Source organism: Cyanistes caeruleus, chromosome 19 (genome assembly GCF_971803275.1).
Source record: "Cyanistes caeruleus chromosome 19, bCyaCae1.hap1.1, whole genome shotgun sequence".
In the NCBI taxonomy this organism is placed as follows: Eukaryota; Metazoa; Chordata; class Aves; order Passeriformes; family Paridae; genus Cyanistes; species Cyanistes caeruleus.
In genome coordinates, this window is record NC_141719.1 from 5,044,081 (window position 1) to 5,061,997 (window position 17,917).

The following is a 17,917-nucleotide window of genomic DNA, read 5'->3' on the forward strand; positions in this document are numbered from 1 at the left end:
ATCAATCACCCATTAAGGGCTGGGCCCTTAATTGCGCTCCATCCTTGAGTCATTAATGGCTCTTGTCCATTGCTCGCCTGAAGGTGAGCTGATAGCAATCACTACCGAGGATTCCTCCTGACCGCAGCTCCTGCCAAGAATTTGAATTTGCCACCTGGGAAAGCTGGCTCACGCTGATATAGGAAAAATCTCTTGCAATTGTTGTGACCTCCTTGATTATGGAAAACAATCTTAAAAAACTCAAACAAAACAAAACCTACACTCACCCCAAAAAAAAAAAAAAAAAAAAAAAAAGCTTTCCAAGATTGTGGCTTGATGTAAGTCTGACAAGCAAATTTAAATTTAAATTAAATAATTGCAATTAGCAGTATATTTCAGTGATTTAAAATCTGCACCCATTGACTCAGTCAATAAAGCAAGTGTTTTGCAGAAGACAGAAAGAAATCCTCCCTGCTTTTTGCAGTAAATTGCAAATGCAAGGAAAGGCAATGGGAAAAGGGGTTTTACACCACACGATGGAGCCATGAGTCTACACAACGACTCCTCGGTAAAGTCTGTCCTTCCAGAGTAGACGGGGACTGAAAGGTGAGAAAATGTTCACAAAAGAGACAAAGATGTTGATCCTTAGATCAGGTTTGAGAAGGAGCAGAGTATGAGAAGGAGCAGAGCTGACTTTAGCATAGTCCTGAGAGTCCTTTGCAGGGGAGGAAAGTGATTTGGTGCCTCTCTAAGCAAACAGAAGGGGTGCCTGGGCCATTTCTCTCTGCCAGCTGCTGCAGAGCACCCTCAGCTCACTCACCTGGTTCAGGTAAAAGTAGGACTCTGCCTCCTGCAAATACATCTCCTCTTTCTGCTCCATGGGCAGCCCTGCCAGCAGCTCGTAAAACACGTGGTAGTTCCTCTCACCGTGGGCCTGATGGGACACAGTCAAGGAGTTGATCCACATCCAGCTCCAAACCCCTCCAGAACACACTCACAGAGCAGGACACAGGTTCTGGGGTCAGCAGGACAAAGTCAGAACCACTTCATTTGAAAACTTTCCAGGGTTTCCACTGACACCTTAAGAACATCCATCTGAGAGAAGGCCTTCACACAGCTCTAATATTTGACCATTTCCACACTCCAGAGATGAAGAAAAACTAATTGAGGGAAGATTCAACTGTCAGTAATCCCTAATAAGTGGTTTAATTCAACCTGTTTGAGACAGAGAAACCTCCTATTTTATTCAATTAAAAGAAGTGATCACCCTGTGCTACATGGAGGGGACGTAGTTCTTGCTAATAGAAGAAATGGAAAGTAATTTTCATACAGATTCCCACCCCTGACACTTAACAGTGAGTTTAAGATGAAATGTGAATAAGGGAGAGAGGGGGCCACTGGTCCTCACCTGAAACACCACACGAGACTTCTCCAGCAGGTACTGGGAGATGGATGTTCCCACCACGATGCCACTGAGAATAAGACAACAGATCCTGTCAGAAGCTGGGGTCTGCTTTTCTGCAGACTTGTGTCTCTGCAGGTAAGAATGATCTTAGGGATATAATCTGCATGACTTTTCAAAATATTTTGACAAAACTGTGGGACTTTCAGGGAAACCAAGCATGCACGGAATAAGAAGGAAAATCCTAATGTGGGTAGGAATAAAGGTGAATTCTTTTAACAGTCTGAAACCACCATCAGAGTTCCACAAAGTGTCTGTACCTGACCTGTGAGTGCAGCTGTGGGTTTGGTAAGTGACCTAGAAGAGGAGCTGAACAGCAATGGGTCAAAGCTTCCTGCTTGTATGGAATTATCTGGGGTAGAGAGGATGAAGGCCAGTTGTGAATAAATGCAGACAGACCTTACAGTGCAGAGTGAGCAAGAAAATGGCACACAAAACCTACTGTAGATAAATGTGAAGTGATGGGTGCAGACCCAGCTTCGCACATAAACAGGCTCCAGTTTAACCATCCCTCCTCGGGACTGAGACCTGAGGGTTTTGATAGACTGTTCCATGAAAGAATCAGCTCAGTGCTTGGCAAAGGTCAGAAAAAAAAAACCCAAACAAACCAATCAAACCCAGAAATTAGAAAGGAGGCAGGCTCAAAACAGAAAGGTGGTTTTCACAGAACTTGTTAGACCTGTGGAACACTTGTTAAAGGCTGTTGCAGCAGTATCAAGCTTGTATGAATCCAAGAAGAGACTGGAAAACCTCAGGAGACAGAGGAAAACTGAGCTGCTGCAAATGTTGAAGAGCTCAAGAGGTGTTAGGGAGAAGCAGAGTGTGTATTTGGGCTGTTCTTGCCTCAGGCAGTGCTTGAGGTCAGTGCTGAGGACATAGCAGGGTATCAAATGGGTCCTTGGTATAAACCAGTTCAGCCATTCTTATGTTCTTAATTTAACACTCATCTTGAGAACTATGCTCTGTTCTTTTTCAGAGGAAACACAAAAAAAACCAAAACAGGGGTGTAAACTCACCCTCTTCCTACCCTGATGATAACAAGAGTGAAGGGGAGGGGGGGTTATTGTGTGAACTCTCAGCACTGCTCCACCTGGTCTCACCCAAACACCCCTTGGCAGCTGCAGGGGCCCGAGGAGATTCTTCAACTCACTGTCGCAGGTGGATGTTCAGCAGCTTTCCAAAACGGCTGGAGTTGTCATTGAGGATGGTTCTTGCATTTCCAAAGCTCTCCAGGATGGGTAGGACATTGCAGGGCTGTAAAGAAAAGAGGGAGGGAACACTTCAATAGGAATCACAGGTTTTTAAACCCAAAAGGGGTTTAGGTACCTGTCAGTTTGAAAAGATAAAACAAAAATGGGACTTCAGTGATGTAATTCTCACATGGGTAAAAGATATCTTTTTAAATGTGCCCTGGTATCATTCTCTCTAGCAAGTGGTGAGTTGCTCTGTGAGCTCTTTACGCTTGCTGCTATAATCTTTCACTTTACTTCTGCTCTGTGTTTATAAAGATTCACCTCCCAGACTCTGCCAAAAGCTCTCCATGGCAGCTGCCAGCTCAGTGTTCAGATACAGCAGTTTTCACATCTCCCAGGTATTAAAATACAGAACTATAAATACACCAGCTGTCCTTGAGTTTTTATGGGAGTTTCACCGTGGAGCACAAACCCTCCCAAGTCCAGCCACAGAAATAACATCAGCAGCATGGCCTCTCTCCCCTGTCCTTGGCTTCTTTTCCCTGCCCAACCCTCACAGCCTCCAGCCAAGCTCCCTTGCCTGTTACCTGTCTGATCCTGTGGCTGTCAGATCCCTGGTACAGCATGGTCAGGTATTGCACAATGGCTTTGGCAGCTTCTGTTTTCCCTGATCCACTCTGCCCACTGCAGGAGCAAGAGGTGGAGAAGTTGGCATCAAAACAGAGGTACCTGATCTGGGCACATCAGAGGCCCTGCTACAGCAAATCAGAGGGGTTGTGCTGATTTACAGCTGAAAATCTATCACCCATTGCTTGAAACATTGAGATAACCTGACAAAATGGGCCCAAATAGGATTCCACTGGGGAATATCAGACTCCTTCTCTCCCAGTCTTCTGAAGTGAAATGAAATTCAAACTGGTTTTGCACAGAGTGAAATAAAAATCCACCTTATTCAGGTTCTCCACAGCAGCCCTCACGTAAGAGCCAGAAGGATCAACTTACAGGCAGTGAAATACAAAAGTGGAACTTTTACATAAAGAAATTAAAGAGCCTCCAACAAAGCCCTTCAGTTCCTACCTGATGACAACACACTGCTCCTGCTCTGATGACTGGGACAGCGTGTAGGCCATCTGTGCTATGGCAAAGATGTGTCTGGATGGACAGAAAGAAACCCTCGTTAGCTGACCCCACATTTCCACCTCACAGGTGCAGCACTGAAAGATTCCTTATCAGGGATCCACATTAGGGATGGACCAGTGCCTTGATCTGAGAAACTTAAATATCACAGAATGGTTTGGGTTGGAGGGACCTTACAGACTATCTCATTCCTCTGCCATGGAGGGACAACTTCCACTAGATCTGATTTTCCCAAGCCCTGTCCAGCCTGGCCTTGGACACTTCCAGGGATGAACTTTAGCTCTGTAGAATTAGAGCCCCAAGCAACTACAGCTTTGCCAAACGGGCTGTTCACTTCCTGTGACATTCATCCTGCTCTACCAGAGAACTGGAGGAAAATAAAATACTTTCTGGAGCACAAACAGAACAGGGTTCAGAAAGTTATTTGAGAAAGAAAAACATACGGGGCATTTTTTGAGAGAGTCCCTTGCTGGTACTCTGTAGCCACATCTTCAGAGTAGATACTGAGGTCTTTGAAAGGATTCACAGAAATCAAAATTTGCCCAATGTAAGTCTAGGACAAAAAAAAAAAGAAAGGGGGGAAAATCTGGTGGCTTCTTAGAATTTTCTGGATGAGGGAGGCAGCTGAATGTATATATTAATACAAATATACAAATCCCTTTTAAAGGAATATTATTTATTCTGATTATCCTGCCGATTTATCAAAGACACAGCTTTTCAGTGGTCACTTTCTAATCTCTGTCATCAATAATTTGGGATAAGTGAGCATTCACTGGTCTGTGGTCACCTGCTCTATCTATTCTCCAAGCTCCACGTGAAATTACAGGTACAGGTTTGAACACTTGAGCCAGTAAATGGAAAAGAGAACAATTAACCATCCACAACCAGATCTGGACTGCAACACTGTGAAATGTTTGCAGAAACTCTGAGGTTTCTTCTCAAGATCCACAATTGTTAACTCAGAACTTCTCTGCTAAAATAGGAGAGTCCCACTAGGAGCAGCTGAAGCTAAAAAGGAAACCAAGTATGCTCACAGGTATTGGCAACAAATACCAAAATTGCAGAGAAACTCTGGAACTTTCAGATTTCAGCCCAAATAGTTCATGCTACCTGATTTCTGAGTAAAAGCTGTGTGAGAATACTTTTTATCATTGTTCCTGGTAATGAGTGAGGTACTTGGTGCATTATTAAAGCTTGATGGCATAATATAAACATTTTTCTCTTAAAGCTCATTGTTCAGAGTGAATAAGCAGTGAAGAAAACCAAGCCAAGCATCACTATCCATACATAAATGAGATTGCAGTGGAACCTCTTCTTCAGGCACAGCAGGACTGAGCTCTCACAGACTTCCCTACAAACAGAGGAAAGGATTTGTCAGTCATAAGCTTCACTTGCATGTGTTAATATTAAATATTAACCTTTCTGCCCTCCCAAGGATCACAGAATATTCTGAGTCGGAAGGGACCCACAAGGATCATGGAGTCCAGCTCTTAAGTGAATGGCCTGAACGGGGGTCAAAGATTTTGTGTGGAGCTGGGACTGAAACTCTTCACTGCCTTCGTGTGGTTACAACATCTCCAGGATTAAAACACATCAGAGAATGGAGCATTCAAAGCCCAGAACTTCCTCTGTGTGATCACAGCTCCTTGCACAGCCTTTACAGGTGTTTATCTCAGCAGGATGGCAGGAGGGGAGGATGTGTGAGGGGCAGTGTCAGGGGCTCATCTTTCAACAGCAGCAGTGAACCAAGGGTTAAACAGCTCTTAAAGATGAATTTTTCGCAGCTGAAGGCAACAGGAGTCACTAAACTACGGATGTCAATGTCAGTAGGCAAAGAACATAGAAATGTGCTTCTCATCCTGCAATCTGTCCTTTCTCACCACTGACTTCATACAATAAGAAAGGCATTGTTAAATTCCCAGTTCTGTCCTTCTGCTACATCACAGAAGTCACATCAGCCTCTAAACCTAATTTCCCCTATCCATTAAGAATTTTGTGGTTTTTTTAGAACCATTTCAGGACTGGGAACCATTTAACAGGAGGAACAGAGTTCCAGGGATGCAGCTGTACAGAATTCTGTTAACCAGGCTGAGCTGCTGGCTCTGGGGTGTGACTGCAGAGGTTCAATGTGCCCTCTCTGCAGCAGAGCCTGGGGACATGCTCTACATAACAGCCAGGAGCTCCCTCTGCACCTCTGCTCCTCCCCAGTGGTTCAGTGTAGGTCCAGAACTTAAATACTAAAATTCAGTCTTTCGCTTAGCTTTTCAGCAGGGCATCAGTTACTCAGCTATGATATGCATCCAATCAATTCTGTTTTCTCCCACAGAGGAAAAATTTTATTTTCTCTTATCTAGCTAAGGATCTGTAATGTGTTTTCTATTGCTGAGACACCTTTGCAGGATAACAGGCAAGCCCCTGAATGAGCTGCAGACACTGAGGACACCTACTCCAGTCTGGTTAGATCTTCAATCTCCTCAAGTTCTGCACAGTGTTCTTCACACATGTACACCTGAAATGCACAGATACATGGCTGAAAATCAGGGGAAGTTCAGTTCCATTCCAGTACTGGGGACAACACCTGTACCTGTTCCTGCATGAACTCCATCTCCAGCATGTTGTCAGCAACATCTTCTGCCTCCCACTGGTCCTTGCAGACCCTCACACGGCTGCTGGCCAGCTGGGGCTCCTTGGAGATGGCCCATTTGCTCAGGTTCTCAATGGTTGGCTGTGGCAGCAGCTCAGAGTTCAGCCACGCTGCAGGGTCACATCCCTGCTGCTGGGACCAGTGCACACCAGGAGTGACCACGGCCCCTGCAGTCTGGAGGTCACCTGAACCCTCCTTGGTGTCCACCTCACTGCAATAATCTGATGTATGAAGTGGCTCCTCCTCTCGATGTGGGAGGAAGCCCTGCTCACTGTTTCGCTGGCTTGGATCCATCAGAGGTCTGGGAAGGTCACATTTGAATCTGTGACTCTGTTGCACAGGAGTGACAGATCTTCTCTCTGATGGAGATTTCATTTTCTGTAAGGAATAACCACTGCCAGAGCCCCTGGACAAGGAGTTCTTAGCCTTTACCAAGCTGTGGACTCTGGGGAACACTACAGCAAACTTGGCATCAGTAGCACTGTTCTTCTCATCTGAGCATGGAAAGGAACCGGTTCCATGAGCAGGGGAATCACCAGGAGCCAAATCAATGTGTCCCTCTTCCTCTATCATTTTAGGACCACCTTTCCCCCCCACTAATGCAGCAGAAGATTCTTTGTCCCTCAGCTCAGCCCTCTCCAGCTGTTCAGCTCCACCAGGGAAGGCTTTGCCAGACTGACCAGCCCACCCAGCAGTGCTCAGAATCCGGATTGCCATTCTACTTCTGAATCCAAAAGGTTTGCTGCTCTTCTTCTTTCCAAATTTCTTCAAGAGCCAACTGGAGATACCAATTGCACGTGCCACACTCAGCAATCGAGCTTTCAGCCTTGCTTTCTTGGCAGGTTTTTGGCCAAGCCAGCTGGTGACTTTTCTAAAAGCACAACGGGTGTGCAAGTGCTTGGATCCTTCCCCACCGTACCCAGGTTCTGTTTCAGAAGGTGCCTCTGCAACCACTTCTTCTGCTTTCTCTTTTTTTGCCTTTGTAGACTGGCCTGAACTCTGTTTAACTTTTCCAATAACTTTTCCAACTTTCTTCTTCTTTCCGAAGAGCTGCTTATCAGACAATTCTTTTGTAATTGTGGAGCAGCTTGAAGTATTTAATCTTTTCTCTCCAAAACTCTGAGCTATGTTGGGTTCTTTCTGTTTACTGGGAGTTTCTAGAGTTATGGGTTTTGAACAGATGTTTGCAACATTGTTCAGGTCTGAGCTGGTTCCCAGAGTCATCTGGGCAGGATTTGGTTTCTGGTTTCTTGGTGATAGTTTGATCTCAGTGTTTTTATGCTGGTTTTCCAGAGGGATTTGGGATTGAGAAGGACATTTCTTTGTAAGCATCAGAGCTGGTAGGTCCTGCCTGCTGCAGTCTGAACTGTCCCTCTGCCTATGCCCAGCCTCTTCACCTTGTTCTGGGATCTTGCATTTCCCAGGTTTCTCCTTCAATGCCTTCTGCTCCTTGGAGAGGAAAGATCCATCTTCTACCTGTCTGCCTTCATCATTCACCTTCTTTTCCTGTTCACATCTGCTAAGGTGAATGTGGAGTTTTGCTTTCACAGCAGTTGGGAGCAGTTCTGGTTTGTTTTCTTTTATTTCATCAATATTCTCTACAGGGCTGCTCTCCCCACTGCTGTCAGAATTCACTGGTCCATCTTTTGACATATCTCTGTCATTTTCTAGTATATTTTCCTTGTCTACTTCAATATTTTTCCTTTCCTTAACACTCTTAACTGGGGGTCCTGAAGTGCTTAACTGATCATCTGCCTCACTGCTCTCAGCTGGAGCACATTCTGGTTGTCTCAGCATGTTGTCTGGCTTCCTCATCCTCTCCTCTGCTTCCAATTCTGCAAATTCAGTGCCTTTGGCCTCAGATTCAATTTTTCCACTTGTGGTCACCTGCTCCTTTTCAGGTTCAATAGATGCTTCCTTGCTTTCATCAGCCAGTTCCTTGTAGACTTTTCCTTCACTCACAGGAGGATCTTTGAGCACAACTTCTTTCCCACTCTTGCCATCTTCCCCTGAAGAGCTGCTCTTCTCTTCACAAGAGCTGCTCTTCTCTTCACAAGAGCTGCTTTTCTCTTCACTGGAGGAAGTGCTGTCCACCACAGTCTCCTTTGTAGCTGTTCTTTGGGTTCCATGGCCTTCACTGCTGGAGTCAGAGCAGGAGTTACCTGAGGTTTCCAGAATATTTTCATCCTCACTTTCAGTAATGACAATCCTGGTAAGATTTTCAACTTGCTTTTTCCCAGTCCTCTCACCTTTTTCCTGTGCTGTACTGCCTTGAGATTGAGAACCTGATTTCTGCTCAGAAGCCTCCTTGAGGTCCCAATTCCCTCTGTGCCTTCCCCTGGGGTTCTGTGCCTTTTCTGCCAAGTTCTGTTTCTGAAAAGAGCCTTTAGCACCCTGTTTTGTGATAGCCTTTGCAGCTCCCAACTCAGAGCCTGTCTCACCAAGTCTCTTTCCACACCTCTTTTTAAAACTCCGTTTCTTTCTGTTTGTGATGGCTTTTCCCTCCTTGTCACTGCTGTCCTCAGTCTCCTGCCCTGATGGCATTTCCCTTTGCTTACAAGCCTTTCCTTTTCTCCCCTCCAACCTGGACACTCCACGTTTTCTCCCCAAACCGGATTCACTTTTATCATTTCTCCTGCAGGCTCTTTTTTTTTGGAATAACTTCTTGTGGTCATTTTCTTTGCTTTCCTGAGGCCTCCCCAGCCTCTGGATTTTTAAGGGCTCTTCTCCAAGGCCATCACCTTGTCCAGGCAGTAACTCTTTGGCCTTCACTTGGCCTCTGCTCTGATCTTCCCTCCACTTCCCACGGTGGATCTTTGAGTCTCCTGCAGAGTTTTTGTCACAAACCTTCTCTTTTCCAGCCTTTTTCTGCCGAGTCTTGGATCGGGAAGGAGGCATTTCCTCAGTGTTCAGGAATCTGTGAGGGTTTATCTCAACTCACCTGTGAAAGGAAACATTGTGCATTTTGCTGTGAAATAAGCTACAAAGGGAAGCCAGATGCTCCTGAGCAATAATTTGCCTTATTTCTGTGGAGCCAAATAAATGTTTGCAGAGCCTTGCCTGTGCAGTGCCAAACTGACTGCCCTGTTCCAGGTTAATCTCTGGCTTGTCTCAAATCACCCTGATTTTCTTCTTTTATCAGAATCATACCATCATAGAATATGATGACCTGGAAGGGACCCATCAGTACCATCCAAGTCCAGCTCCCCAAGAATCCCATCATTAGGCCATGTGTCCATGATTTTCTACAGCTGACAAAGGTTTGGACTTGAACTGTAGTTCAAGATAGAATGATTATTTTATTTAAGTTTCTGCTTCTCCAATATCCTTCTTTGTGCTGAAGAAGAGAGGAACACATCTAATGATGTGTGTGAAATAAATGTCAGAAGCAAACGCTGCTCCAGTGGGTCAAAACTTCTCCACTCAACTGCCCTGAGTGCACTGTCATTCCCTGGCAGGGTGGGAAATGTTCAGGACCCCAAGTGTTATCTCTTTATCTTACCTCTAATCATATGTATGGAATAAAGGATGTAAAAGTGCCCAAAGGATTGGTCCTGATCTTTCAGACTGATGCAAAATGTCACTTCTATCCTTTCCAGCTATCCAGACCCTTTATGAGTCAACCTCTTGCTGCTTCAGAGATGCCACTGGGGCCCCTGAGAGTGAATGAAGTGCTGATGGTGGAGCCTGGGATTGGGTCCCCAACACCAAACACTGCAAGGAAGGCTCCAAACCACAAAACACTGAGAGTGCAACTGAAAGGAAATGATGGATCAGAGGAAGGAAAACTTGGACTAAGGGAAAAAAAATCTTACAGCAAGAAAACCCATCAGTCTGCATCATCTTCCCAAAGAAAAAAGATAAAAAGGTTTTGGTGGGGCTGTTTGAGTCTATCTTGGAAATTTCTTTATCCAGTGATGGGCAGGGACCAAACCAGCATATGGGACAGGGAAATTCTGTTATAGATCCTCTTATCTCTTTCTCTGTTAAAGTCTTCTCTCCATTTTCTCCTTTTCCTTTCTCTCAGTTTTTCAGCCAGCTCTGTGGATTCTCCACAGAGAAGAGAAACTTCAGCCATCACAGGTTTACAGATTCTCTCAGTGGGTAACAGAGGATGGAGCAGTCAGGATTTTGTTACTGAATCGTCCTGAATTCACCAAGCATTAACTTATTTAAAGGCTGAAATCCATCATCTGGAAGCCCCTAGTCGCATGTTAGACTATTATGGGATGCTGGCAATGTATTTACCTGTCTGGCACTCTGTCCCTGCACCCCAGTAGCTGAGGGTACAGTGTCTGTACACAGGCTACGAGCCCAAAAGAGTTTTGGCCAAGGTTTCCTGGAACTTCCATCCACAGGCATCTCCTTGCCCCAGGGAAGGGGATGGGGGAAAAGCACACAGTCAAGATTGCAATTCAGCAAGCTTTAAAAGCTTTAAAACTTTATAGCTGCTATAAAGTCTGTCAAGGAATGAGAATTTTTAGCACTTAGTACCTCAAGAAAGATGGAAATCCAGCCACTCTCCATAAAATCTTATGACCTGATTGCAGACTGAAACTTGTCCAAGTGTATTTACAAGTTATTAAAATAAAATTTGAAAAAAGGCCATTAAAAAGTACATTCCAGTACTCTGGGAGCAACTCTGTAAGATAACATGCAGTGAATCAAGGAGTTTGTCTCACCTCAGTCACTCCAATGAGGGCAGCAAAACCACATTTGAGATTTCCAGAGCTCAGGAAGGATGATGTTCTAAGAAAAGCACATTGGGTGTGTGTAAAGCACAGGGGTTTATTGCAAATATTGGTTCCTTTTCTGTACCAACTATTTTGTGCTGTTCTGCACCACAGAACAATCTGCAATGGAGAAAAAAAAATTAAAAATGCATCTCCCTTTGCCCCAGCTGCAACTCTAATACTGAAACAAAAACTGCTGCCCTGAAAGCAGTTACACACATTAAGGGCACCCCAGCAATGTGTCCTTAGGGTTCCCTCTAAACTTGCTTTTTTGGATCTGGTGTAGAGTTGACTCTGTTCAAACCCTCCTGGATACTCTGCACAGTGCAGAGCTCATCTCTTAACACCAATCCTCTTCCCCAGGTGTCTGCTCACCTCATTTCAGCCTCTCCCCTCCCCATCTCTAGGCCCCAGTACTCCTGGCCTAGATCTCTAAATCCTGCAACAAGACTTTTGTTACTGAGATTAATGGCAGCTGAATTAGACCCTAAATCCTCAGTACAGAATAGTTGTTAATAATCTGTCCTCCTGGGGGCTTATAGTTGATTCAGCTTCTCTACAGTGCCAAATGCAGGAGAAAATAATAAATAAAAGTCTGCTTTTATGTGCTGTGGCTAGATAGTCATGTGTCTGCAGAGCTAAAGCCTTCCACAAAACAAAAATGCTGAAATTCTTGGATAAGGAGGAAGGTCAGGAACACTGCCCAAATTTGTGGGGAGCTTAGACACAGGAGTTTGGTTTGACTCACTGTAAAGACACGACCCCAGACTGAATCTGGGTTAGAAAGTGAAAAACTGGAGTTTACAATTCTTCAGAGACAGGGTTTTAGAGCAGATTGGTTTGTAACACCACTGTTATTACTGGGAATGGGAAGATGAATCACTGCTTATATAAACAATTCTTTTGACATCAGACCTGCTCTGATTAACTGCCCTGGACCATCTGCCTGCTGGACACATTGCAGCAGGTGAAAGATGCTGCTCATCAGTTTTTCAGCTCCCCTCAGCACAGCAACTTCACCTAAATCACTACAGGAAAAAGAACAATTCTGTGGCATTCTCCCTTTTTAGAAGAAATGAGAATAACTCACATCAGAGAAATAAGATCTTCAGTGCTGTCAAGAATCACAGCATGAACCAACAGATAAAAAGAAGAGCAGAAAGCTCACGCTGCTATTTTAAGACCAAGAGGGAATTGTCTGTCTTCCCTGAGCACAGTGGATTCTCCCAACTCATACAGAGGAAAGTACAATCATTAATATTAAAGGAACCTGCCTGGAACTTAAGAATTAAGTTTCTATTTTCATTCACTGTACAAATTGCTCAAATCCCTTTTTTTATCAGCACAGTAATTTTTTTGTAACGTACCTACATGGATTCCAGCAAGCTGCCCCGTCCCTGGATCACAGCTCATGCAAAGGTAACATATTCCCTCTCCCATGCCTTCTTTCCATGCAGCCCAGGGTCTGTTCCAGGCTTCCTGCAATCCTGCCCAGCTGTGGAGTCCAACAGGGATTCTGGCTGGGCTGTGCCCCAAGAGCAGATAATTACACGTATATGGAACGAAAGTGGCATCAATAATTCAAGCTAATCCCATGGTACCTTTTGAACTCCTCAACCAGCAATATCAGCAGCTGGCCTGCAGAGTTTGGGATAAAAGAAGAGGTGGGATTTCACCTAGGTCAGGTGAATGTGGTATGATTAGGTACACCCTCAAAGAAAGACTGAAAGGGTCAATTCCAAAACTAAAACACATCTGCTATAAAGCAAGAGGCTGCCAGACAAGGCACAGTGAAAACTACCTAAAAAAAAAAAAAAAAAAAGCTTAGGCCAGTGAAAATAATTAAATCATAGGTCCCTTTCTTCTGCAGCCCTGGAGTTTTATTCCAGGGAGCCAAGCATGGATAGCTCAGTCTCTGCTCTCTCCTTGCCAATACCCAGCTTTCTGCTGAAACAGGAAAGCAGTTTCCAGCTCCTCACTGAAAAGACAGCAAAACTGGCACCATTTTTGCCCTCATTATGCCTAAATCTCAGTCCAAATCAAGCAGAATGACTAAATCTCCTTTCAACTCAAATTTCCAAATATTCTCTTGCAGACAGGACAAGGTTACTCACAGCCAGTGCTTAAGTCCATGAAACTCTGTTTAATCCAGGGATGGTTTTGCCCTGCCTGGGTTGCTCTCAAGAAACCAGGTAACAGAGCAGGCACAAATGCTCAGTGTGAGCTGTACGTGCAGCTCCCCCTGCTCTCCCCAGGCTGCAAAGGGAGAGCAGGATTTAACTGCTCTGAGGATGTCCCTGGCTCTGGAAGGTTTCCTGCCCCCTCCCAAAAAGCCTTTCCACAGGAGCTGGAGGTTAAACAAAATGAACCCAGGTCTGTCCAGCCACCACAAGTGACCCAAACATGAAATGTGATAAGAGTTTAGATGCTTTGCAGCATTAGTTTGGGACCTCTTTGTCCATCTCCTTCCAAGAGCCCCTGGCTGTTACATTATGTACCTTGAAGACTCCTCCATTAAGAAGCAAAGATAAAAACTGGGGATTGAGCTGGAGAACTCAAGAAACATTTTACCTGAGCCTTCTGTCCCTGGATGCTCCACTTCTCTTAGTTCACAAGAATGAGGCTGTAGAGCAACAGTGTAGTTAATTATTTCATCACATTCTTTTATTAACTGTCCACAAATAACTCTCTATCCCTCTCTGTAGAAAAGAGAAATCTCTCCTGTAAAGCCCAGAATGACTGATGGCATCTGAAACATTAATTCCTCAACAAATCTTGGAGAAAAGCCCCAGGGCTCTTGGCTCTAAGCTTCTGATGTGTGTGTGTGTGGCAGGGAGGAGAAGCTGCTCTGAAAAATTCAACTCTTGAGGAGGAAATGTCTCTAACAAACTCCATCAGCATCAGCTGGAACCTCTTCAAGGCTCTGCATAGCCTGGGCAGCACCAGAGCTGCTGCTTTGATTTGTGTGATTTGTCAGAAGCCTCAGATATTTGGCTTTCACCCAGGGATGGCTGAGATGAAGCCACTGATCACATTCACTTCAGATTCCTGTCTGCTCTGAGCTACCTGAGATGAGAAAGGCTAAACTGGTGCTGTGCAGATATTCCCTCCCCAGCCCAGTCTCCAGCCTGGCTGTCCCAGCACCTCTGACCTGAATTCTCTGCACAGACTGAACACATTTGTTTGCCTTTTAAAGTGCTCCTGGCAAGATGCTGGCAGTTGGTTCATATCACGTTAAGGGAGAGGGAGATAAGCACCAGGAAAGATGAAACCCTTCAGATTTCAGCTCCAGATCCCTGAGTAGACTGGATAGTGGAGTTTCCTAAAGATTTATTCATTTATGCAAAATACCAGGTCCTTTCAGCCAGAATTCAGCCACTATGATTTTAAAAAGTTATTAGACAGTGATAAAATATCAGAATCACCTTTTGACTGCAAATTCTTCTTAAGTCAATTACATAAAATAAAAGCTTTTGATACTATTGCATAAAAAAGTCATGAGAAGGTAACTCCATTTTTAAAAATTAGTAAATCACACAAACACAAGAGCAGAAACTGGCTGTGATTGATCAGAGAAATGATACTTTGCATAAATTCCCAACCACCTTGTTTGCTTGGGTAAAGAGATTGGTCAAAGCTATTCTTAGGAACATCTGTTAAGATTAAACTTGATAAATATATAAATAGGGTCTCCTCTTGGTTTGACTCCACTGCAAGTAGAATTGACAATTCAGTCAGGACCCTGAAACCTGTAAACCTGGATTAAAAATATGTATTTTTTATGCATCTCCCCTCCATTCCCCCATCCCCTATTGCATTAATATAAAATATCTCCACTCTTGCTTCCATACCATATGCTGCCTCATATTGACAGAAAATATTCTCCTTAGAGCCTGTGCCCCAGGCTACTGAAGGAGAATTCCTGACCTCTCATTCCTGACCTTTTGCAGTTTCAGACTGGTAAGGGCTCTGCTGCCTTCTTCCAGCTATTTTAAGACAAGTCAAAAGGTCTCCAAGGGCCTCTTCCCAGCCATAACCCGAGGAAGCCAAATAAAATATTCATGATTGCAAGGAGAAACCAAAACAATTAAGTTACATAGGTTTGAAAACAGCCCCCTTAAATATTTCAGGAGCACTTTGTTGCCCAGTTGTCCGCTGTTCAGCAGGGCTGGATGATCCTGTTACACTGCAAGGCAGTGTCCTGTGCCCCATGGCAGGGGTCAGAGACAGCCCCAGGCTCGGGGCAGGGATGGACCTGATCTGGGTGAGCTGAAGGACACACAGCTCAGCCTTCTCCCTTCTGATGCCCTGAGTGAGCTCTGTGGTTCGTGTCTAAAAGGAGAAAATGATGAGGCAGGGCCAGGCAAGGCTGTATAAATTCAGTCCTGGATGGGGAGCACCAGTTTGGTGACACCAGGGAGCTCCTGGCAGAGCAGGGCCAGCAGCAGCAGCCAGGAACAGGCCCATGGATCATCCCACTGCTCCTCTGCTCCTGCTGCTGTGTCCTGTGCTGCTCTGGGACTCAGGATGTGATGTTTGTACTTTATTTTTACTGGGCACACCGAGGAACCTGGGTGGCCTCAAATGAGCTGTCCTTGCTCTCCTTCAGTTTCTGCATAGCTGGGAACCATGGGTTGGACAGAGAATTCCTTTAAATCAGTGAAATCCCCTGGATTTAAACTGGGTTTCAACCCAATTATACATGAAAGCAAGAGGCTTTTTAATGGTGGGGGCGGGCTAAAGCCCCCAGGGCTGCTCCCCCGTGGGAAATGAGTGCTCTGCAGAAAGCAGCTAAGCCCCAGAAGTACAAATCAAAGGCTCAAAGTGGAATGTCAGATTGTGCAGACCGAAATGATTACACCCAGGTAGTTGAAAATCCCCAGCAGATTCTGGTAAACTTGTAGAGATAAAGGCAGAAGGAATCATGCAGCCAAGGGTGAGGTCTCATGTTACAGCCGAACTTTATGGGACCACTCCTTCCTTCCACTGTCTCCTTGGTTCCCCAGCTGTTTCCTTTGCACCAGTGCTGGTGGTCACCTCAGTGCAATTTGATCTTACAGGTAAATTGACCTAATGCTGAGCTCCCTCCTAAATGAGTGGCCTGCTTGCCTGGAATTGCTCTTGCTGGTTATTCCCTTGTTCCAGATCATAAGGCATTAGTTAGCTAAAAATTAAATTTAAAAGCTCAAGTGTGCACCAAGAGAAGAAAGGGAGCAGGAACAAGCAACACAGGAGGGCAGAACAGACTTTAGCCACAAAGTTGAAACTCTTTTGGAGCTCCTGAACTCTGGGAGGGAATGAGGAGGAGGGTACAGAAAGACCACTGTACCCAGAAGAAAGTTTGGTTTGGAAACTTGGGCAGAGGCTCTGTTAAAAGCAGATTATCCTACAGAGGAATAACAAACTTTCATGAGATATTGGGCCACTCACATTTTTTATGCCCTGTGATTTTGTCTTTAGAGTTTTGAGGCACAGGCAATATTATGCTTTGCTACTGAAGATCTGAAACAAACTGGGAGTTGTTTGTTGAGCCAGGCATTTGAAGACTTTAATCAAGGAGATTGCTTCCAAAACTTGACATTTATTTTATAGGATGACAAACATTTTCTCTCATTTAATATTAATTACCCTGTATCTTATGTTCTGTTCTACTGCAGATATTTAACTCCCTTATCTTCTGTAGATTGATCCCTCTTCATTTTATGAGAGGTCTCACCTCTTCCCTGTGCACAGGAGAGATCCTCACATAAATCTCTCTCACCAGATACCACTGTGACAAGGAAATGGTTTATAGAATTTGAGCCACTTCCATGCAGAATACATTCCAGTGGAAAGTTCTTTCTGTGCACAAGATGCAGAACAAACACATCAGTGAGCAAGTTCACCTGCAGAATCAAGCCTGGTCAGTCTTATGAAACAAGAACTGATCACTGCTACTTTCTGTTCCTTCTCCTCAAAGAAAATCTACCAGGTTAATGGTACCTGCATCCCATGCTATTAATTAATGAGGCACATGGAGCACTGATCCATTAATTCATGCCTGTGAATTGAGTTACTGAGAAATTAGCATTTTTCTTGTGCACTAAAAACTACTAGTTGAAGATGTCACCCTCAAACAGGATTTTTTAATGGTTTAAACAAACCTCTAAGGAACAGCAGGGTGGGCACAGAGAACTGTCAGGAGGAATCTGCCTGTGCAACATCAGTCAGCAGAGATGAATTGGAGCAGGAGTGTCTGTCTCACACAAGTCTGTCTCACTTTTCAGCCATACCAATTCCTGCTCTGATTACAGACATCCCAATCCATGAAGCCACATAGGCAGTGGTTTGGAGGCTGAATTCAGGACCACAGTCCAGGCATGAAATGGTTTGAGCTCTCACAGACACAAACCATATTCTAAGAAACAGACCAATTAGGCTGTGAAAAAAATTCATTCTCTCACTAACCAGACAGGCCTCAGGCTTCATGACTGAGATGAAAAGTACTTCTCTTTCCAACATTATGTTCTTCTAATAGAACTGTTAGACAAATTCTGCAAATATTCAATTACTAAACATCTGAGAAAAGCCTGTATTACTATTGAAAAGTTAAAAAAAAAAAAAAAAGAAAAAAAAAAGAGCTCCAGGCCAAGCTTTTCTAGGAGTAGAGAATTTTGGCAGCAAACACACGGCCCTATAAAAGAGCTCGCATTACCAGAAAGCATTTGACCTAAAACTCAGGCCACTATAAAACAGCATCCCATATTAGGGACCCAGTATGTGTACTCAG

At 44.5% G+C, this 17,917-nt stretch overlaps 1 protein-coding gene across 1 annotated transcript in view; it reads right to left on the reverse strand.

Annotated features, from left to right (window-relative positions):
• The window catches only part of MYO15B (myosin XVB), a 40,688-nt gene extending 31,729 nt beyond the window's left edge, over positions 1-8,959 (reverse strand). Inside the window, 10 exon segments of the mRNA XM_023938604.2 lie at positions 800-913; positions 1,388-1,451; positions 2,592-2,720; positions 3,256-3,318; positions 3,712-3,786; positions 4,215-4,324; positions 5,059-5,122; positions 6,219-6,280; positions 6,356-6,716; positions 7,335-8,959. Of these exon segments, the coding sequence (XP_023794372.2) occupies positions 800-913; positions 1,388-1,451; positions 2,592-2,720; positions 3,256-3,318; positions 3,712-3,786; positions 4,215-4,324; positions 5,059-5,122; positions 6,219-6,280; positions 6,356-6,716; positions 7,335-8,959 (2,667 nt within the window).
• Between the last annotated feature and the right edge of the window lie 8,958 nt (positions 8,960-17,917).